Source organism: Erithacus rubecula (assembly GCF_903797595.1).
Source record: "Erithacus rubecula genome assembly, chromosome: 1".
NCBI classification, from domain to species: domain Eukaryota; kingdom Metazoa; phylum Chordata; class Aves; order Passeriformes; family Muscicapidae; genus Erithacus; species Erithacus rubecula.
In genome coordinates, this window is record NC_136658.1 from 38948077 (window position 1) to 38970958 (window position 22882).

The following is a 22882-nucleotide window of genomic DNA, read 5'->3' on the forward strand; positions in this document are numbered from 1 at the left end:
ATTTTAAAGCACTCTTTTTCTTCCTTACAGGTTTTGTTCTGCCACAAAAAAAAAAATTGAATGATTGAAACTACAGATACTTACAATTTCTTCTTGAGGACAGTCAGTACCAATATGGAGGCGTAGGCACCTTAGAAGGGACTTCAGTCTTACCTCTGGGAGGTAGTTCTGTGCAGAAATAAACTAAGGCATCAAATACTTTTAATCTGAGAGTTCTGTTTGCTTCTGTATGCCATAAACATGGCATACAGAAAAAACTTAATTCAACAGTATGAAGCATCAGAATGTCTCAACACGAGGCAATTAATTTTTGTTAAATTTGATAACTCTGTACTTGTAACTAAGGCACCAGGTTAAAACTGAAGTGCTCTGTTAATTCAGTGCAGACTTGTAGACAAGCCTGAGGCTGTCCCAGGTTTGTTAATAAAGAGAGTTCATCCTTGTCTGAGACAGTGTATAGGATTTGTTTCTCTAATAGCCGAATATTCTATACATGTGAAGTTGAGTATTAACTAACTTCTTTAGTCTTAACAACTTGTTACAACAAAAGGCAGAACTTGAGAGGTTTTTTTTTGAAGTCCAGTAGCAGCAAATATTCACGATCAGTTTAGTAACATCAGTTTGAGGTCTCTATTTTTTGTGTGCCCTTTGAACTTGATAAACCCTTGTTTTCAGCCTCCTAGTAAGGTAAAATCTTTATGTGTGTATAAGCTACATATTTATCAGCTGTCTAGGGTGAAATCTTATCCTTAAATCACTTTACATATGTTCTGGGTAAGAACAATGTTGTTTTAATTGCCCCCTAATTTAGTTTCTTTATTGACAAAGGATTTTAATAAACCAAATTGATATTTTTTCCTCTTTTGATCCCACCTCTGTGAGCCTGACATTGTTACTGCTCTCCCAGATATACAGAACGAGTAAAGTGTGTGATGCTTGTATGATTCAATGGAAATTGCTTTTCATCATGCTTTCTTCAGTTGTTAAAATGGGATGGGGAAGCTTTTTCGACAAAATCACTTGTTAAACGAAGGTACAAGAACTTCCCAAATTTTTAAATTTTTAAAAGGCTATTAAATTATGAGGTCAATTCTATTTGGATGCACATTTGGGATTACACTTTAAAGTATTTATTGATTTTGTACAGGTGGGGGTTATTCCAAATTGCCTTTAATGCACACAACTACCTCCCAGAGGAAGACTTGTCCCATTTTTCCCAAAACAGTCCATTATGAACATAGTGGAAGATAGCCCTTTCTTGGCAAGCATCATGAGGCAGAGTGCTCTGTGTGATGAACTGAAGTATGACCTGTCCTGTGAGCTCTACAGAATGTCAACCTTCTCTACTTTCCCCATGAACACGCCGGTGTCTGAGCGGAGCCTTGCCCGGGCTGGGTTTTATTACACGGGTGTGCAAGATAAAGTTAAGTGCTTCAGTTGTGGCTTAACATTGGATAACTGGCAGCCAGGAGATAATGCTATGGAAAAACATAAGCAGCTGTATCCTAGCTGCAGTTTTGTTCAAAGAATGCTTTCAGTTAACAACCTTGGACTGTCATCTCGTTCTGCCTTTTCACCCTCAGTTGTGAACAGTCTCTCACCGTCTTTACGTTCCATAGCACTTTCTCCAAGTTTAGAACAGGTTGGATATTTCAGTGGCTCGTTTTCCAGTTTTCCTCAAGACCCAGTAACTACAAGGGCAGTTGAAGACCTTCCATTCTTGAGCCCTAAGCTTCACAATCCTCTGATGAGGACAGAAGATGCTAGGCTACGCACCTTTCACTCATGGCCTCTGACGTTTCTTTCACCCACTGATCTGGCAAAGGCTGGACTTTATTACTTGGGGACAGCAGACAAAGTTGCTTGTTTTACCTGTGGTGGTCAGCTGTGTAATTGGGAACCAAAAGATAATGCCATGTCAGAGCATCGGAGACACTATCCCAACTGTCCTTTTGTGGAAAACCTTATCCGTGACCAGCAGAGTTTCAATGTTTCAAATGTGAGCATGCAAACCCATGAAGCACGTGTTAAAACATTCATAAATTGGCCCACCAGAATTCCAGTTCAGCCTGAACAGCTTGCAGATGCTGGCTTTTACTATGTAGGTAAGAAACCCAGACTTCTCCAGTTTTATTCATACTGCTGTGTCAACATTTACTTTCAAGTTAGTTGTGTTAATGTTTGCTAGACATTTTGCCTTGGTTTTTTTTTTAAGGTCGCAATGATGACGTGAAGTGTTTTTGCTGTGATGGTGGGTTAAGGTGCTGGGAGTCTGGAGATGATCCATGGATTGAGCATGCAAAGTGGTTTCCAAGGTAACTTGCAAAATCTTTGTCATAATCTGTTCATATTCCTAAATGTTCTAATTTTCATAGATACATACTGCACTTAATAGTTTTGTTTAACTTCATTTGATGTACAGATTCACTGTTTCATTTGGATGTATTGCATGTATGTCTAAAAGCTCTGAAGTGTGTAGGTGGGCATAACTAAAACATTTCTTCATTAGCCATGACATGTAATGCTTTCCCCTTCATTATTAAAAGCTGTGTGCATCCCCAGATCACTAATAGCAAGGCTTCATTTTTAATGAGTGTACTTTGCTCTGTAAGAGCAGTAAGCTGATTGAGGGAGCAAAGGCTGCTGAGAAATGAACTAGAAGGAATGTTTAACTCATTGGTTCTGATTTTGTGCCCATGCTGAATGCTCTTGAAACAGTTTTTCTGCTTGTGTGGTTTAGTTTCCTAAGTGTGGAATGGCTTGTGAAGAAGGTGTCACTGGCTCTTTAGTATGTCTCTACTGGAAAAAGGACAGAAATAACTTTTCAACGTCACCTATAATTAAATGGCAATTTTATACCTAATTGCTGTTTATGCCTGTGGAAATCACCACCTCCATTATAGAAATAGCTGCACTTAATTTCAGGAAAGCTAATAATAGTTCTTCTCATTGAAGATCTCCAGCTAGGCTTTCATGGGCAATTTATCAGCTACTGCTGGACTATATGGTGTATGTAGGGTTAAATGTCACTGTTGTTTCTTACTCTGTTAAGCCTGTCAGTAAATGTATATGAGAGATAAACCTATGCTCGTGAAGCAGATCTGGCTTTGATAATGGTGTTATATTTTGTTAAATTCTTTCTTTTGAATGATTTGAGTAGGAGATAAGAATGGTGAGATGCAAGATAGAAACAGTTTGTCCCTGCACTTTGTAGTGATTCTGACACAGTATTGTTTCTCATTACATACCATTTTGATTATAACTGTAGCAGAATGTAAAGCTGCTGCATTTATATATATATAAGCCTACTGACAGCTGAATGTCATGGAAAAACTTTATCTTAGTGTCACCAGACACTAAGCTGCACCAGGCTTCCAAGAGTATTCTTTCTCTTCTGAAGTAAGAGAAATAAATTTAACTTACACTGGGTTTAAACTTGTTCTGTGTTTTTTTTTTTTTTTTTTTTGGCAAGTAGAAAGAATGATTTTTTACACTTTTGTCAATCTTTCAGGTGTGAATATCTGCTTCGTGTAAAAGGGAGAGAGTTTGTAAATCAAATTCAGGCCAGATTTCCCCATCTCCTTGAACAGGTAAATTTTTACTGTTCTGTAACTTTGGTTTTCCCATGTTGGCCAGTGCTATGTTCTTTTTTTGAGTTCAGTCCATTCTTCTTCCTCATTTCTGTATGTTTCTCCTGGGTTTCTAACTTAAATGCTCTTCATGAGCACATAAAAGTGCTGAACCATGACTAGTCTTGGACTAGTAGGGTATAACTCTGCAGATTATGTATGTAAAGTCCCTTGAGGCAGTGAACTTCTTTGTGTTGGCAGAGGGAAATTTTGATTATACACTGAATAGTGCAGATCAGTAGTTATTGTTTCAAAAATCAGTCATGGACAACATGAATTATTTCCATTTGTAATTCTTATGGCAAGAGTAACTAGACCCCTCTTCATGGAAGTGGTCAGCACCAGCTTTGTGTTGATGATACAGTGGCACAAATGTACAGATTTGTGTAACTGCAGATGGAATATTTAATGGGTAGAAAGCTTAGCAGGATTGGGGATGAACATTAGAAAGGTACACAGAGGGAAGAGCAATACTTCAATACTAACATAGTTCTTTTGTCTTCTACAGCTCTTGTCGACCTCTGATCCACCTGTAGATGAAAACCTTGATCCTCCAAGTATGTGTATTAAAGCATGTTTTTACACTTCCTCAGCATTTTGCAAACTTAATGATTGCTAAGCAAGTTAGCTTTGGATAGCCAGTTCTTAGATTTGTTTCCTAAAAGTTTAACCATTTTAATGTTGTGTTGACAAACTCCAAGGAAACACCTCTAAAAGATCTTGTTTTTAATCTTTCTTATTTTCATGCTAGCAGCTCGTACTGAAATTTTTTATTTGCACACTTGGTTGTTAGTTTGTGGGTTTTTTTTTTGTTTCTGGGTTGGGTTAAAGCAAGGCAAGTGTTGAGCTTGGTGGGACAGTTGCTTGAGGGTGTCATGACTATGCAGTTATGCAATTCCATCTCTAGGCGTGTAACTAGGTAAATGCTCTGAGCTGAGCAGCAGTTAAGGTAGGACAGGCTGATACAATGAAGCCTTTTAGGCTGAACGCTAGTTATGGTGGAAAAACCCACTTACCCTCTGGGAGTTTCTGCTGTCCTCATCCCTGCTGACTGAGGACAATGAGTCAGAATCCCATGTGTCTGGTGTTTACTAAATTGAATGCAAATTACTGATCAAGAGCTGGAATAGCACAATTGTTTGTACTATAAACTCTGACTTCCCTCCCCCACCCCTGGCACACCCCCAGGCCATTTTTCAAGGCTGAAGTTGGAAATAACTAAGTATAAAAAAAGCTGCTAGGACACAATGGAATTCTTGGTGGTTTCTCTGGATTAACCTAGGTTTTAACAAAGGCCTGACATGGATTGATGTTTATCTTGGTTCAGTCCATGACTGAGTGACTGGCTTCCATTTTTAAACTACTTTAAAAAAATTCCCTTTAAACAGTTGCAACTTTTTACTGCTCAGTGTTCATGTCTATAGGTAATGTCGATGTGTCTGACTTCTGGGGTTGTAGGAGTATTTTATTCTTTATATTATACACGAGGATTTCCCTTTTTGATTAGTTATTCGTTTTGAACCTGGAGAGAGCCATTCAGAAGATGGAATCATGATGAACACACCTGTGGTTAAAGCTGCCTTGGAGATGGGATTCAGTAGAAGGCTAATAAAGCAAACAGTGCAAAGTAAAATCTTGGCCACTGGAGAAAACTACAAGACAGTTAATGATCTTGTGTCTGATCTGCTCGTGGCTGAAGATGAAAAGATCGAAGAAGAGAAAGAAAAGCAGTTGGAAGAAGTGGCATCAGGTAGGCATCAGGCATGAATAAAAGTGAAATCTGAAACAGTTAGTAGTGTGTATAGTTTTTATATTTGTTTTCATGCACTAAGTGATTTAGTTTAATTGCTGCTAGGATCAGCTTCTCTAAAAACATTGTCAGGATATCTGCATGGAACCAGCGTTCTGAGAATTGTTTCATTCCTTTTAGGAGAATGGCTCATAGCAGAGGCCAGGGGTTCAGTATCACCTCTTCTTTCCAAAGCCTTTTTTTTTCATTTATGTGCTTTTGTATCACTGTTATTGAAACACTTGGTACACTCTACTAATTTTTATTCATATTTGCCTGCTCTTTAAGCTGCTTGAAAAGTAATCCACCTCCTGGAGGGGGCCATAAACTTCTACAAATTCAGATTCTGTAAGATGTCCTAGATCTCCTATTCTGCCTGACTCAGCCCATATATGTCAGCAGTTTGCTTATTTGATGTGTCTTTAACATTTCCTGTTGCTTCAATGACATGTAAATTTTGAAGAAATACTTCTGATTTTGAAACTTCTTAATTATAAATGAAATTAAGAGTGTTTCTTTCCTAGTTACATTTCTGTCAAAAAAACATAGATGGATTCAGCATTTAATTCTGGGAATACTTTTGTTCTTTTTTGTGGTGGGGTGTTAAAATAGTCTCCAGGTCTGGTTGTGCTGTACTCTGATTTTCTTGCACATAATTGTGTTGGGCACTTCTTAGAAGACCTTTCTTTTATCTACAGTGTAGCACTTACAAAAGTTAACTTTTGTAAGTGTTTAGTTAGCCTTGGTGTTAGTTTTTTCTTTGCAGTAGTCCAGAGAGCCCCAGTCTTGTTAATACAGAGTTACACAAGATCCTCTGATCATTGAACCTAGAGATGAGAGCAGGAAGTTTCCTTGGTGAACAGTTTTGGCTCAGAAGCTGCTTGTGTGTGGTTTCCTTAAGTCTGTTAATTACGTGAATACCACTAAAACTTGCTGAGGGTTTTATTAATGATGTGTAATAAGTAAACATTTCAAATAGAGCTTAAAGAATGTATCAAATAGTGTTAAACAGAAGTGCAGCTTGGAGTAGTGTATTCCTAATTCTCTTACCTAATTCCCCTTACATTCCAGATGATTTGCACTTGATCCAGAAGAATCGAATGGCTTTATTCCAACGTTTAACGTGTGTACTCCCGATCCTTGGGAGTTTACTATCAGCTAAAGTGATAACAGAACTCGAGCATGATGTTATTAAGCAGAAGACTCAGATACCATTGCAGGCAAGGGAACTGATAGATACAATTTTAGTGAAAGGAAATGAAGCAGCCAGCATCTTCAGAAACTGCCTACGAGATTGTGACCCTGAGCTCTACAAAGATTTATTTGGTATGTCTCTCTGGCTTCCTTTTGTTTTTAAAGGATATCCTTTTATAGAAGTTCAACCAGTGTTTTAAAGCAGTCTAAAGAAAAAGAAACAGATGTTGTTTGAACATAGATTCATTAAATGATAAGAATTTTTTTCTTTTATTCTAGTGGAGAAGACCATCAAGTATGTTCCCACAGAAGATGTTTCAGGTACCTTAATTTCTACCTTCTTATCTTGAAGACTATTGTAGAACAAACAGCTAACATAAAAAAGAAAATAACTTTGGTTAAGAAATAGGTTTGGTGCTTTACCCTCTCTCTGATTTTACTTTAGTAATATGGACTGAAAAAGTTAAATGCATGGCATACTTACAAGTAAGTCTATCAGCTCTAAGCTGTATTCTGTGCCTTGCTCATGGTTTTGCACATCACAGTATGGGGAGCTTTCTGGAGCTCAACAATTCAAGCAGAACATGCTGGACTTGATCCTGATACAAGCATTTAGGCATTTGATAAAGGCTGGAGAATGAGTAGTTGGTCAGCATTTCAGAACAGGTATCATCTCTGCTTTTCCAGAATGGGTTATAGGTGTCCTGAGATCTAGCTTGGCCAACAGCTGTGTAGATAAAAACTTATCAGACGTGAGATTGAGTTTGCTCTGGTCCTGCAGTTTAATCTGTTAATAGACTGCAGAAAAGTATACAAGCCTGGATGCAGCTCACTTCCATCAGTCAGGCTGTGTTTGTGTTTCTAATAACCAACCAAGAAAAGTACAGCATTTGCTAAAATGTAAACACTGGTTGGCCTCCAATCCCTGGGCTGTCCATCTCACAGACCTGGAAAGTACAGACTAGTTCCTTGCTTGCAACTTTCTGAGCTCTGAAAAATGTTCACTGCCATCTATATTTAGTCAATACAGGTAGGGAAATAAAAGGTGAAAAGGGGCATGGCTAAATTCTAAATAAATATATTTTCATATATTTGCATATATTCAGGCTGACAAAAGGTTAACTATTTTTTCCAGGTTTACCTATGGAAGAGCAATTAAGAAGATTGCAAGAAGAACGAACATGTAAAGTTTGCATGGACAAAGAAGTTTCTATTGTTTTTATCCCATGTGGTCACTTAGTGGTGTGCAAAGAATGTGCACCATCCCTTAGGAAGTGCCCGATTTGCAGGGGGACAATAAAGGGTACAGTCCGGACATTTCTTTCATAAAGAGGGAAATTTGCAAAATGTTTTTGTTCCTGCCATCCCCCAGCTGCTGAAGCTTAAGACAGCAGTATCCTAAGAGTGGAAAATTGTGGTACAGAAGAGGATTAATCAACTACGTAACCAAGTTTTATGATAGTAAAGTGTATCCTCATTATTTGTTTATGATTATGTATAGAAGGCCTTTGGTGCCAAAGATTCTCTGTTCATAAAACTAACTCAATATTAGGGTGAGATTTTTGTGGTGTTCCTTTCTGAGTAAGGAAAGTGGTTTCACTAGTGTCACTTTTATTCAAAGAAGTTTTTGGTTAGGTTCCTAAAATGGAGCTTGGCATCATTTTCCTCCATGTGGATGTGAGGAAAAATACTAAGATCGCTGTTATAATAGTTAATGCTAATTAACTTCAGCTACTTCCATTTTGGTTTTCTTCTTGACCTGGGAGAAAAGAGGCTAACTGTTGCAGGAACAGCAGGACTTTCAAAGTTTTTTCATGTCTTGATACTTGTGTAATATATATTACTAATAGTTTTTACGAAAACTAAATTAAAATATTTCTACTTCTCAAACTTGGGCTTGTTTACTCTGTTGCCACTGTTGACTTTTCTCTATAGACTACAGTGATTAGAATGCTATCTTTTCCTGACAAAAGTTTAGGTTGTTTGCTTGCAAAAGTACAATAAAACCTCATTCCATTTGTCTTTCTTTCATTTTTGAACAGGGAAGTGAACTTCTCTGCTGTTTGCTGATTTCCTCTTTATTTAAAAATTAATTCCCCAAAACTCCAACAGCATCTGATACTTCCTTCTGAATTAATTTTTCAAGTTACAGAAATCCTGGTCCTCATGACCTTAAAGATGAGACAGAGGGTAGCTATACAGTCTGTGCTAGGGTTTAAATGTAAAAGCTTATTTTCTGTGTTTAGAACTTTGTAGGGATGGTGCAGCTAAATAATAGGATCTCCCAGGCACTTCTGAAGTCTTGGATTTTGTTTTGTAAGCTGATAGTTTGGGAGCTCCTATTCCTTTACTCATTACCCTTTTCAGCTTTGTATCCCTAGACTTGCATGGTGGATACCTACAAAGAGAGATGTTCATAGGTAGTTTGCAAGGATTTAATGTCAGTCACTGGAAGAATATTGCCAGGTTAATGGCATCAGGTCCTGCAGTGGTGGAGTCAGTTTGTCTGGCTCTCATTTAAGATCAGTCATCTTCAGCCCACAGTTGCCCACACTTAGAGCCTGAGTGCAGATAATCTTCAGTCCTGACCTGGATTCTTTACCTGTAGGTTGGCTTGCTGTAATTCTTTCAAATGAGACTTTTGTCCAACTTTATTATATGTACATATCTTCCCTTTGTTATTAAAAATGTAAACGTTTCAAACCTAGTATGTAGTTTCAAACAGCTTTGATTAATGTGCTTTTCCTTTTCTGGTTTTGAAATGCCTCTAAAAGCTCTCTTGTCTTGTGCAACAACTTTTAAGAAGTTGCAAAAGGTTGTGAAAACTTCTTAAAAAAGCTCAGGAATTGAAATTTTCATTAATTTGTTCCAGGCAGGAAATTAGTAATGTTAGAACCAAGTGCCTTTTCTACTGATTAAGATGAACCTGCAGGGGGAACTGGGGAGGTCAGGCTCACCTGAAGCATGGGGAATTGCTAGCTTGTTTCTGAGCAGGGAAGAGGATAGGAAAAAACATACTAGCAGGCAGACTTCTTAAGCAATCCGTTTTTCCTTAGAACTGTGTGGGGTGAGTTTTTCAGGCACTGCTATTAGCTACATATAAATCAGATGAGAGGACATACAGGGCTTTAAAAAATGTTCACTGTCATTTGTGATGCCTGTGTCTATCTCCCTCAGAACCTGCAACATACCAGTCAGCTCATCACTGAATGTTTTGAATATCCCTTCAAAGAACAGCTTCAAACAGCACTGGCTCTCTGCACTAGGCACCTGAATTGCTTTGAGAAGTGGAAGAACTTGATCTAGAAAGTAGTGGGTAAAACTGTGACCTAGTTTTGGCAGGAAGGCTGATGTATGTTATGACTCTGCTACACCCTGCTGAAATGACTGGGTGCCCTGACTGGTAATGCTGTGCATGTGAGCACTTATGCTCTCCTCAGGACTCTTCCAAGAAAGCTGTAGTCAGGCTTATCTGTAGCACATTGCAGACAATCCTGGAAAAAGGTTAAAGCATGGGTAACAGCCTAGTGTTTCACTGGAAGAGGGTCAAGTGACTTCTGTCACTTGTGTACCAGCTGACTATGCTCTGCATTCACTTCCTTCTTTGAAAGCATTTTCTAGAGCTCTGACTGGGTTAAACAATAAATAGGCCCCTACCCCCAGCATCCTGTGCAGCTCTGCTGACCGAGCAGCTCAAGTTCAGCATCAATGATTCAGCTCTGTGGCTTGTCATGAGCTGACCATGTGTTTGCCAGGGTTCAAGGGTGTGGAAGATGTGAACTTCAGTATCCTTGCAGTTTAGTGGTGAGACTTGCTGTGGGATGCAGATAGAAGGCAGTATTCCCAGCTGCTTTGTATTCTTGGTTGCTGTAAATGCATGATTTCTTTGTTGCAGTGAAGTTTATCATATCTGCAATGGACCTAGCCTGAAGCTGTTGTGGTTTCTCACACTAGTGTGAGATATTGCAAGATACAGAGGCTTCCCAAGTAGCAGTTGCATGTTCTGTGAAGCCAGTGCCATGCAGCTTTATTCTACTTAGCAGTTTCCTGATTTTTTTGAGCTTTTTTTTTTGACTGAATGCACATCTCTCTCTTCTGTTTGCTTTTAAGCATTCACCAGAAAGCTCAGTGTTCTTCAAATTGAAGTTCTAGTGCCCACAAGTGATCAGACTGCCACCAGTCATCACAGAGAACTTCTTTATATGCCAAAATGAATTGCTATGTAGGAAATACCTAGGAATGCCATTAGTGTTCATGATATGAAAGAAAAATCTTTTAAACATTTTGTGTCTGAGAGAGTTAGTGGTTGTGTAGTATCTCCATAGATACCATGCTTTCAGAACTTAATTCTTTGCTATATTCCTTACAAGACACCAGAAGAGAGGCACATGAAAATTGTAAATAGTGTGCTTATCTGCCTTGTGGCTGTTGTAGTCTAGTGAGGCTGAGAAGTGCAGTGTCATGTTCAATGCTGGACTGAACCTTGAAATTCAGTTTTCTGAATATCCTACCTCAGGTTTGTGAATTCGGGCAGGAAATGTATCCAGGACAGGGAAAGTACTTTATTCTATTGAACAGCTTCAAGTGTAACTGTTGTCACTCTTGCTCCAGAGGTTACTGTTGCACAGAGTCAACTTCCTGGGACAACACTAAATCACCAGTCCTGCATTTCTATTTCTGATGTGGTCACAGTGTTTACTGATGCTCCAGCCCAGCTTCCTCACTGCTGCCATGGGACCCTTCAAGCTGCTGCATATGTCCTGTGGCTGGAGCACAGCAGTATTCCCAGCTGGAGCACAAACACTTTTTGAAAATAACACAGCAGCTGTGAGGACCAGCAACTGAGTCTCCTTCAGTGCTGTCTAGAAAATGTGTTTACTTTCTCCACAGGTCCATTCTCATTCTCCCTGCTTCTGTATCAGCTAAATTCTTAACCTCTTGAGTTCTCTAGGCAATTGAGTCTCTGATGCTTTTCCATTTCACTTTTGGTAATACTGTCACATTGTTGCTTATATCTTTTTCAACAAAGCCCATAAAGAGTGCTACATAACATTTCAGGGCAAAAACAGAGTAGCAGGAGTATGTAAGAGCTTTGAACAAAGAAGAAAGGTATGAAATATTTACAAAAGGATAATACGATGAACATGATCTTGATTTGAAAGTATAGGTTTGTTTTTTTTTTTTTTTAATAAAAACACAAGTATAGCACTGCAGCATTTCCAGATTGCTTTGAAGCCCTTGATGCAGAGCCTCATTAAATAAAAACACTTTAAGCACAAACCCGTGAATATGAAGGGTAAAATGTTTGCACAGGGATTGTGTGAAAGAGCTGTAATAATGAACTGAGTGCTGGTGATGGGCTTAAAACGTGACCCTGCAAGTGCAGTTCCTTGATGTGTCACCAGAGGGGCTCCTAAGGCAGACGGAATTAGGAACTGCATTGCTTGGCCTCCAGCACTGAAAGAAAACAAACACGCAGTCCTGTGAGGGGATGGACTAGAAACAATTGAATCATCTTGACAAGTACTGGTAAACTCAGTTAAGGAGGTGCTGAATGACCATAGTATTAATTCTCTTTACAAATTAGTAACAAAGCTGGGGTTAAGCAAAGATAAACTAAAATTTATCAATTGCACTGCCCCTTTATCTATATTCCAAACACCTGAAAGAAGGTCTGGTTTTATGTTTGCACTGACACTTCTGCAGTCTTAAGCACATACTTTGGCTTTACTATAGTAATGAGATTACAGAATAAATTAGAAATAATTGAACTAGGCAAAAATGATTTAGGTCTGGTATTCTAGCATTTAAAAGTATATATAGTGAATGCTTCTTATCAAATGTTTATGACTGTGGAAAGAACTGAGAAAATTACAAAACCAGCTAATAAATTAAAAATTCAACTGAAATAAATATAGTAACTCCAAAGATTTATTTTTATTTTTCTGTACAGCAGAGGTGAGACAATCCCAGTAATTCAGTTGCACTTAACTATCTTAATTTCTACAAAGTCAGGAATTACAGTTCTATGAAAGAATTGTTTCCATAACTTTCTTCAAGTCAAAACCAGTAATATTCCACCAAACAATATAATTAAGAAAAAATACAAAAGTTACTTCAAATCCCTTTCTCTCCCCCTGACACTCTCTCCCCTCAAACACAGTAAAAAACCAAAACAGCTCTGTTATCACCTTTTCAGGTGGGTAGCTAATGACTCATTAGCCATGGTTTGCTGGAGTTGGCTGTGCCTTAGAAACAGCTTTACTATTCCATGTGAAAAAGGGAAAAATTCCATAAGGCCACTTTAACATTGCATGTCAGAATAAACTATTGCTTAAAAAATAATCTGTTCCAGAGTAGTTCTATTTCCCTGATAAGCTGTTCCCTAGCCCCAAGAGACTCTATGTGCAGCTCCCACTGACTTTCCTCACCTGTCACCATCTCCCCTGTGCCCAGCATGAGGGACTGCTGCCAGCAGTAACCAGGACAGTCCAACCCCAGCACACCAACCCTCTTCAATGGGGAGAGGACTACAGCTGAAGCCTGAGCACGACTGAACAATCATTCAGTGCCTTAAAGAGGTGCAGGCCTGTGTTTCCTGATCCTTGTTCTAGTTTTCCTTGCAGCAGTGTAAGTCAGGAGCCCATCCACTGAAGTCAGCAGATTTACTTGAGTGGAGCTGCAGAGTGACATGGGGACAGCACCAGCCATCCTGCACAGGACCCCCAGAGCATTTGAGCCTTCAGCTAAAGGTGTGCTCAGAGATGCCCCAGCACCTTCAGCTGGGCTTCTGACCAGATCTCTGCACATCTGTGCAGCAGGATCAAATTCTGAAAACAGCTGTAAAAATGCAGTTTATAGCCTGCTAAAATGCTGTCTTATAGGTTTTCCCTTCTCTATATAACTTTGAATGACTATCAAATGCTGCTAGGACACTGAAGACAGCTTTGAAATAATAAAAACCAAGAGCCAAGTGACTGCTACCTTCAACTTAAAAACCAATTTTAGAATTTTTTTTAACATTTATAATGGCAAAATTACTTTTCTCCTTTTTTATTAAATCTTCAAATGCACAAGCTTCATTAGGACATGCTAGAAAGAAAGAAGCTTTTAGAGAAAAGGGTTATGGATGGATATTTCCATTCTGTCCATGTTTCCTGCAGCTACTCTCCTTATACAGTCTATTAAGGAAAGCATCTGCAGCTCACTGGTGAGCTAATGACTGACACTTAGAGTACTCATTATCACCTTCTATAAAGTTATCTAACCAACACCTTTGAAGCCTATTAAAATTAACTGAGTTTTTCAAAAACCAAAACTAAATTTTAAACTGAAGTTCACATCAAACTTCAAAATAAATACAATTTAATACAAAATTTTAGAAAAAAACACCCTGAACTTACTTAGAATTGCACTGATGCAATTGCTGGTGCTAATGATTAGCTATTTCTGAGAGCTGTGTGTGTACTTTAAAATGACTCAATATGTGATTTTGTCTGAATACGGTTACAAGTGCTGGAAAAAGAAGTGCTGAGTTCCTCTTACAAGAGCCAATGTAAAAAAATCAGAATGTTTAAAAAGCTTCTCATCATTTTGCACGATAACACTCAAGACAGGTTTAGAGACTGTGAACATCTTTATGAAAGAAACTCTTTCAGAAGTTTCAATGGCTGTGACAGTGTGTTTCCAACACTGTCCTCTCTGAAGTCTTCTTTAAATTATGGCATCATGTTCATCACTGTAACAGAAACACAGTAATTAATTAACAGTAGTTCTGCACCACAATCAACAGGCAACATGAGAAGGAACCACCCCAACTGCTGCTGAGAAGGTTGTTTTGTGAGCAGAGGACACCTTACTAGGAAGGAGTAAGGACACATTGATCTGGGAGTTACAGTCCTCTCTGAGCCAAGCCTGAAGTTATCTGAACAGTTTTGTTTTGTCAACACTCCTCCAGCTTCACTGGCTTCATTAACACCTTGTCTTTCACACGTCATTCATGTATTCTAACATCAGCTGTTGCTCAGGCCTGTTTAACCTATCTGTCTTACATATAACCAGCAGTAACAGTTAATCAAAGCCACTGTGCAAACTCAGCAGCAGGTTCTCTTTGTTTTGAAGATACTGTTGATGTGAATTTTACAATACCCATTCACAAACACCACTTTGGGTAAAGGTACAGCAGGGACTGGCTTCATTCCATGACCAACAAGGAAGAGTCAAAATGGAGAGAAAAAAAGCCCTGAACATCAGTATCCCAACAGGTCTAATGACATCACCTCACTTAAAACAAGCTTCTTGACTGAGATGGATGACACTGAAAGGAAAAGAAAACCAACCTAGTTCTTAAACTAAGCATGGGCAAGTCCTGAAGCCTGGAGTAGAGCTGAGCATAAATAGCAAGTGAGATGGTAAGATAAGATATTGGTAAGGATAAGAAATTTTGATTAGAATTCACTATAAAGTAATGGCAAGGGGGAGGAAAACACTAAAGAATGAATAGACAGAGTCTAGGAGAAAACTGCAAACTGCAGAAAGTTTCAATGAATTATTAACTATTCATGGACTAGCTAAAAGACAAGGATTCTTTTAAAAATAATATAATTATTTATATAATAGATCAGAGAAAAAAACACTCAGAAGAGAGGCATAATACTAATGAGGAATAGCAGAAGTGGTGAAAGACAAAACATCAGAGTTAAATCTCTTAATGATATTAATATAATGTACATTAAAACAAATGTATCATAATTCATTCTGCCCATTTGGTTTTCCTTTTTCCCCTCAAGAAAGTAATAAATGGCCAAGAGACAACCCCTTGGGAACTCACATGGTTCTGTACTGAATGCCTCTTCTAGAGTGATAAGTTTTGCATCCAATGTAGAGAATGACCAGGACTCCAAGAGTCAGCACAATGCCACCTACAAAACTGCCCACATCAAATCTGGAAGTTTTGACTACAACAGCCTCTGATTTTGATGTAGCTGAAAAGAAGAAAACAAAAGGCACATTTTACAGAGCTTGCAAAATCGTGTTTTGAGTGACTGCTCCACATCCTGCCTTCACCACTGATTTATCATGTAAAGACTCAATTAGACAAACTTAACCAAGATCAACTCACAAGATACAAGCCAAGCAAATGGAAACATAGGGGTCTGGTTTTAAGTGCCATATTCTGGTGACATGGGCACATTCTGATCCAACTGCTTGCTGCCTCTGAAAGACTGACTGCTCCTTCTCTCCACCCACCTTTTTCCCCCTGCCTTGTCTCTCCCCTGCTTTCCCCTCCTACTCATTGAGCTCTTGCCCTTCTTAGGCCAGTTCTAATGTTTTTCATACCCCCCATGAGCCAGTTTAACTCATTAAACTGGCCTGAAATGAACCCAAGCATAAAAGGAAGTTGCTTTTAGTCAGATGAGCATACTGAGTCATCCTGCAAGAGGGGTCCAACAGGCACTAAGTCCATAGTGTAGTTACATGGTGGCAGCAGAACACTTGGTGGCAGTGAGCTGTTGGGATTGCTTTACCTTGTCTTGTGGAATTGTACCCTCACAGTGCCAAGTGACATCAGCTCTGCAGCCCGACACAAACATTGACACAGACAACATGACCTCAGATAAGTCACAGCTGTTTTGCTGCCAGAACTGGTTACATCTGCTACAAATTCCCACCTAAAGACCCAGTCTGTGCCCAGTTCTGTTTGTACTTGATACATACAGAGTGTTACATGATCAACAACTTCTGGTGACACCTTTGCCTTCCCAGTGATGCTTCACTGATATGTGAGCACTCCTGATGTGTTTAGAAGTGCAAGTATGAAGTGATAGGAACACAGCCAAGTGCAAGGAGATGCTGAATTATGCACTCACTGTTTTTGTATTACTGGGTACAGTTAAACTGTATATGACAACTTTTACATAAGGGGTGACTCATGGACAGTCATGCTCTATTCTCTGTTTTTTTTACACTGCTGTAAAACTAACTGTTCTACAACCCATGTGAACATGCATCCAAGCCTTTCTGAGCTTCCTGAACAGCAAACTCACCTGTTACAGAAGTGGAGGAAGTCTTAGAAGTGGTCACCACTGTAATATTGGTTTGTGGTGATGTGACAGGTGAAGCTGTGGTCGGTGTAACTCTCTGGCTGGTTTTGGAGGGCTGAGTTGTCAGGATCACAGATGTGGTGCTGGTGTTGGGCTGACTGGTACTGGTACTGGTCAGATGAATAGTACTGGTGGGCACACCTGGGAAATTTTTGTGATACCATGCAGAAAAATTAATAAAAATAAACAACTGCACACTCATGGACTAAGATCGCATTTATCATGCCCAAACAGAACAGAGTAACAATGAAAATGCCACTGCACTGTATCCAGGCTTGCATACAGACTTTCCTTTGGGGACACCTAGCTTCTGATTTCTGAGCCTCAAGGTCAAGGATTCTTTAAAGGAAAGGTTATAAAGAAAACATGGATAATATATGATGACTTTTAGGTGAGTCAACTTTTTTTTTTTTTGGTAACAATCCAATTTCATGGAATCATGCCTAACTTACAATAAGCTAAAATGCTATACAATTCTGGATCAAGAGTTAGTTTCTATTTGAAGTGCCTAGTTTTTCAAACAAAGCTTTTCTGATAAGAACACGGTGTGCATGAAAACACTACCCCCCCCAAATTTAGTAATGATTTGATCTTTCACTTGCTTTTGAACAAAACACTAGCATTACTAGGGTTCCATATATATTAAAACTTACCACAGAGAATTCTGTATTTATATGGTAAGGACGAAACATGATAAAATTTCAACTAAAGTAAATGGACTGCTTAAGTAATTTATTTAATCTTGCCAAGGTTAAAACAAAGGCTAGAATGCTTTTTCTCAAGTTTCATTGACACCATGTCTTTTATCTAACACTTCCCCTTCCCTCCTCACAAAACACTAATGAACTGTTAGTGTCAGAATAAAAATACCATTATATAAAACTCAAGAATAATAGAAATTACTATTTACAGCAAAATCCTTAGAACTTCCATGGAAGGCAGCCAGATAAAATAACTAAAACAATTACTTATTTTTCTAAGAAGGAACAAGAAACATGAGTCTGTTATGCAACTAACATTCCTCTAAGCAGATAGGAGGATGCAAATAGCTTTTATGTATGAAAGAATTCTTGAGAGAAACAGCTTTGCAACTATCTACTTCTGTATTATTTCTAGAGCCTCACACAAGTTGGGCTCATTTTGAACACCTCAAAAGCTTTTCAATATGGAATTTCAAATCTAATTATATCCATGTTTTCTTGCAATTGTCTAAAATTAGAGTAACTGAAGGATAGCTTCACCTCAATTCCAGAGTAACCCTGACACTCAATTTCTGCCTTTTTTAATACAGCATTTAAATGCTTCTGTAGAATAAAATTGATGTTGTGTAAAACATGAAGAACTACATACAAAACTGTGTTTTTGCTCAGATTTAAATATCACAGCTTCCAGTGCAAATATAAACACCAAGAACTTAAAAAACCTCATCAATATAAACATGCAGAAAGGAACTTCTGAGATATTTAGCACTGGAATATCAAAATAGACTCCTTTGTAAATGTTATTTTTTTTTCCTGTTCTTTAATGTTTTGTGCCATAAAGCCAGGAAACCCTTTGAAATGAACATTCATTGAAGTGGAACAATTGGAACTCTATATTAGTTTGCTTACCTTGTTACCATTATGAAAATTCAGTTCCTCTATGAAGCATGTGTAAAATACATCAAATAAAATTCAGGGCACATTTTAATACTGACAGATAAAACTCCCCAAAGGCACAATGATCCATAAATATCAAATGGTTCCTCATTATAGGAAGTAAGCAAGGAAATACCTACATGGAAACCATCTACATGACATGAAACCACACCTGGTAAGTACATTCCTAACATAAGGGATACCAAAGAAGGACAAATCTGGATGTGTCAGTTTTCTGTGTGTTGCTTTTGCACTGAGATTTCTGAGTGACAAAGAGCCTTCTGTTTCTCAGCAATACAATGGCTAACTGTTAGAAGTGTAACATTATAAAATGATATTACACAAAGTTGGTACTTAGTCCATGGGTATTAAATTACCCTACAAAAAACCTGAACCGTGACAAAAAAATACAAACATCTATGAGAAATTTCAGCACATTTGCACATTACTTTTCTCTCCTCTCTTTTCTAGTAGCAATCCTTTTTTTTTGTAACTTAATCAAGATTACAGCCCTTGGTGTTATAACTTTTAAGAGTAAAATCTGTCTAATCTCCAGACCTGTCTGTATTTAGCATCACTCATTCCACAGCATCACTGGGAGGCTATCTGAGGCAGCTGGAGAATTGGAAAGTTGACATGAATCAGGAACAAATCTCTTCTTCTCCATCTTTGAAAAATCTTACCTGTACTATTTTACAAACAGAGTGAAGATGAAATAATATTTGCTAGCAACATCTGTCCTTTTATCTTGTATTTCCCTAATTACTTTCACCCCAAAAGACCAGTTGGGCATCATCAAACACTACATACACCCTGTCTGCCTAAGTTAGTTTTTATCATTTATTTAAAAAGGATGTATGCCAGCAATATAGTTCAGGTTTATCATGCTTTGTTTTTAAAAGAGACAAGTATTTTATTTAGTTTGCTACCTATGTTTAAGCATTAAAAAGATAAGCTATAACTATCAATTAAAAAATATTCATATAGCATATAGATAAGAATCCTTAGCAACACATGCTACTACTCCTTTAGTGTTCTAACTCATCAAGAATGAGCACAAAACTCAAATTGCAAAAGCACTGTGCTAACATGCAAGGTTATTATGGAATACCCTTCCTAAAATAAATACTTTCTCTTGCATGGAAAATGATTGAATGAAGCAAACCTTTTTTCCTTCACAAAGAGCTTCCTTCCTCCCGCTCCTCCCCCACAAAAAAATAATGGCAGAGACTTTAAGCAAAATTAAGTAAATACATATACCCACTAATCTTTATTCTGAAGAAGCTGAGATAGATAATCAAAATACATGAACACTGTGCTAAAATCTATGACATTTCTAATGGGGAAAAAAAAAGACAAAAGGAATGGGAATTGCCAAACCTTGCAAAGCAAGGCACAGCTATCTGTTAGGTTTATCCTATTCCCAACAGTAAAGGGCTCAGGCCTCTTTTTACTGGTATTATCCAAAACTGGTAGAACTCAAGACTTCCCCAAGAAACCTGCAAGGGCTAGAGCAGAAGTCAGAAGGAGCACAGGTTGGGTGAAACACTGTGGTTTCACACACTTGGGGGATGGCCATAAGGCCACAAGGAGATTATAGAAATTTCTGGACTTTCCAAATTAGACATGCTTGAACTGCTACACTGCAGGCAATGGAATGGGACACTGCACCACTTGCTTGCTATCAAAAAGAAGGTTTTTGCAAAGGTTTGTTTTGGTTTTTTTTCTTCCAGTGAGCATTTTATACTTAAATGAAAAAAAAAAAAAAAACAAAACAAACCAACTTCTGAGTGTGGTAGCTCAGAGCTTATCTGGAAATTACAGAGAGAGAATATAAGAGTTGTACAGGAAATGAAATGACATAGCTGGAACTTTATGATCAGCCTAAAACTCCACAAATACACAAGGAATCTTAAGCAGACACAACATTTCTGCTCTGCTTTCACATGGCTCTTAGGACAAAGGGGGCCCAGTTTCTAGAAGTAGCTTCTCTCAGATTCAATATTCTATCACAGCCTGAACAACTGCATGACATTAACTCTTATCTGGTCCTTACTAATGCAGTGAAATCTGCATGTGCAAGTTCTTCCAGAAGGTGAATGTTTTAACCCCCTTTTTAACTTACTTACTTACAGTTGTTTTGACAGGTTGTCAAGGAAATATGGTAGTACTAGAACAACAAAAATAGACTCAAGACAAATTGTTCCCCTTGACTGACACTGGCTTAAAAGGCACTATTTTGTGCTAGGAGCTCTCTAAGGATTATTTTCTATGGTACTAGGTATCATGAGGTTGCAGTGAGCTGCCACATGTCAAAATGAAATGACAAGAGGAAAAGACCTCAGGTTGTGACAGGGGACATTAGGAAAAAAAAATCATTCAAAGAGTGCTTAGGCATTGGAATAAGTTGTCCAAGGAGGTGGTGGAGTCACCATCTCTGGAAGTCCAAGAGAAGACTGGATGTGACACATGTGGATATGGTTTAGGGGTGATTATGGTGGCTGGACAGATGATCTTGAAGCTCTCCTCCAACCTTGATGATCCTGTGATTCTATGAGTCTTATATAAAAGGAAATGGAGTCCTATTCTTGAAACTCAAGCTCCCAGCATTTCATTACACCCTGAATCTGTTTATTGTGAAATAACATTAAACAGATATGCACTGTTTGCATAACAATTCATCTTTACTTCATAAAAATGGAAGACATTCACTTAAAGATGAAGATTAAACACTAAAAAAAAAAACAAACCAACTTCTTGCAATTCTTCCTTGAAGTTAAGTTTTGATTTCTGTGTTTAAATGGCATCACAAATGTAATTACTAATGAAGTATGGTACCTAAATTTGAAAAACAATATAGCTTCTTTTCAGAGCTGTTTTACATATTGCTTTCCAGCTTTAAAACATAACACCTGTCTCAAATACCCACTTTTGTTGGCCTGCTCTTTAGAACAGGGTTAGATTTGGAACTAACTTCTAGATTCATACTAGTGAACAGATGAACAGACACATACCTGCTCTAGATGTTGCTGTAGATTGTGTGGATGATGCATTGACAATGGGCAAACTGCTATTGTCTTCAAGGGGAAAAAAAAAAGAAAAAAGAAAATCAATATTATTAATTTTTATTTCAACATACTCTAATTAAGGTACCCACAACACAATATTGTCCTCAGGGTATCTGTGCCTGGAGACTACAGTTGGGAATACAGCAGAGAGTAGCCCATCCCAAAGCAGATGTTTTTTTTCCCCTCTGCAAAATACTTCCAGATCTCAGTGCAGCAAGAACACAGCTAACACTGTAAGCACAGCACAGCCTAAATGGTCTACATCTGATTCTTTACACATCCTCTGTCTGTTGTTTTCCACTTCCAGGTCATGTTTTATCCCATTTGCTGTAGAATAGCCATACTGTCACTTTCTTAACTTACTTATGCACTACTGGGGGGGGGGAGGGGCAGTTTTATATTTTTATTCCTCTATTTCAGTTCCATTTTCTGTCCCTTGATATTTTCTTCCATTTTGTTGCATCTCTGTTGCAAACTGGGATAATACTGGGAATATACTGTAGTCAAGTAGGGGCAAACAGATACTGTGAGAAACATCTTACTGCATACTCATATCCTCTACACAAAAAAGGTCCTAAGAGTGTACCTGTTTCCAGACATAAAATGCAACCCTGTCTTAGTGGTTTTGCCTTTCTCTCCTTTGTTTCACTTCTCCTTTTCCAGTTCTCTTTTTCTTGTCCCTCCTTCCTCCTCATGGTACTCCTTCCTACTTTTAGGTTTCCCAGGCACTATCCCACTCACTTCATTGCTGCATCCCTCTTCTGTATTTCTCATAGATTAAGTGTTTCTTCCTCCTTAGCAAAGATCTGCAGGGCTGTTCCTGGGAGCGTCACTGCCCATACTTTCCTCCCTTTCATTCTGCACTATTGTGAATGCCCATTCTAGGATCATTCTTTTCTCTGGAGTAAGTCATCTTTTACAGCACCTTCCCACACTGGCAAGGTTATGTGTCTTGCAGCAGCTCTGCTGCTTTTCAGCATGGCTGAAAAACAAAACATATAACCACGGAGATTAAGAGGAGAGCAACAGAGCTACTGCAATCCAGAAGCAGGCCTATACCTATTTCCTTTGAAAAGATCTGTTGTTCTTACCACTAGAAAAGTCTAGTCTAAAACTCTTTTCAATTGCATACATGTTATGAGCAAGGTCAGGGTAAGAACGAAAGCACCAAATTTACATCCTCATGCCAAAAAATGGTGTGGGGGAGCTGTAAGTTACAGAGGAAATTGCTTTTTCTTTGGTATAATCACAGCCAAGTAGCCCCCCACACTGTACTCTACACTCAACCCTTATACTGACATAACTGGGACATTAAGTGGCAGATTTAATTGATTTTGAGAAAGGGTCTATGACAGCACAATTACAAACACATTCTCTCTTGTATATGTTGACTTTTATCCTTCTAGAAGCCATGTATATGCTTGGGGTTAAATCTCTTCCACACAGGCCCAATACTGTAACC

At 38.3% G+C, this 22882-nt stretch overlaps 2 protein-coding genes across 3 annotated transcripts in view; one reads left to right on the forward strand and one right to left on the reverse strand.

Moving 5' to 3' along the window:
* Positions 1 to 12957, forward strand: BIRC2 (baculoviral IAP repeat containing 2). The gene is made up of 8 exons (XM_079308364.1): positions 1 to 2105; positions 2216 to 2315; positions 3512 to 3590; positions 4138 to 4186; positions 5137 to 5379; positions 6490 to 6744; positions 6892 to 6933; positions 7748 to 12957. The coding sequence occupies exons 1-8, from the start codon at positions 1232 to 1234 to the stop codon at positions 7939 to 7941; spliced, it is 1836 nt and encodes a 611-aa protein (XP_079164490.1). The 5' UTR covers positions 1 to 1231; the 3' UTR covers positions 7942 to 12957.
* Positions 12524 to 22882, reverse strand: part of TMEM123 (transmembrane protein 123) — a gene marked incomplete at its 5' end in the record, with an annotated part of 16057 nt that continues 5698 nt past the window's right edge. For both annotated transcript variants that reach the window (XM_079308379.1, XM_079308380.1), the window contains 4 exons: positions 12524 to 14350; positions 15443 to 15596; positions 16659 to 16856; positions 21367 to 21429. In XM_079308379.1, coding sequence (XP_079164505.1) covers positions 14326 to 14350; positions 15443 to 15596; positions 16659 to 16856; positions 21367 to 21429 — 440 coding nt within the window. In that variant the 3' untranslated portion in view covers positions 12524 to 14325. The remainder of the gene's footprint in view (positions 14351 to 15442; positions 15597 to 16658; positions 16857 to 21366; positions 21430 to 22882) is intronic.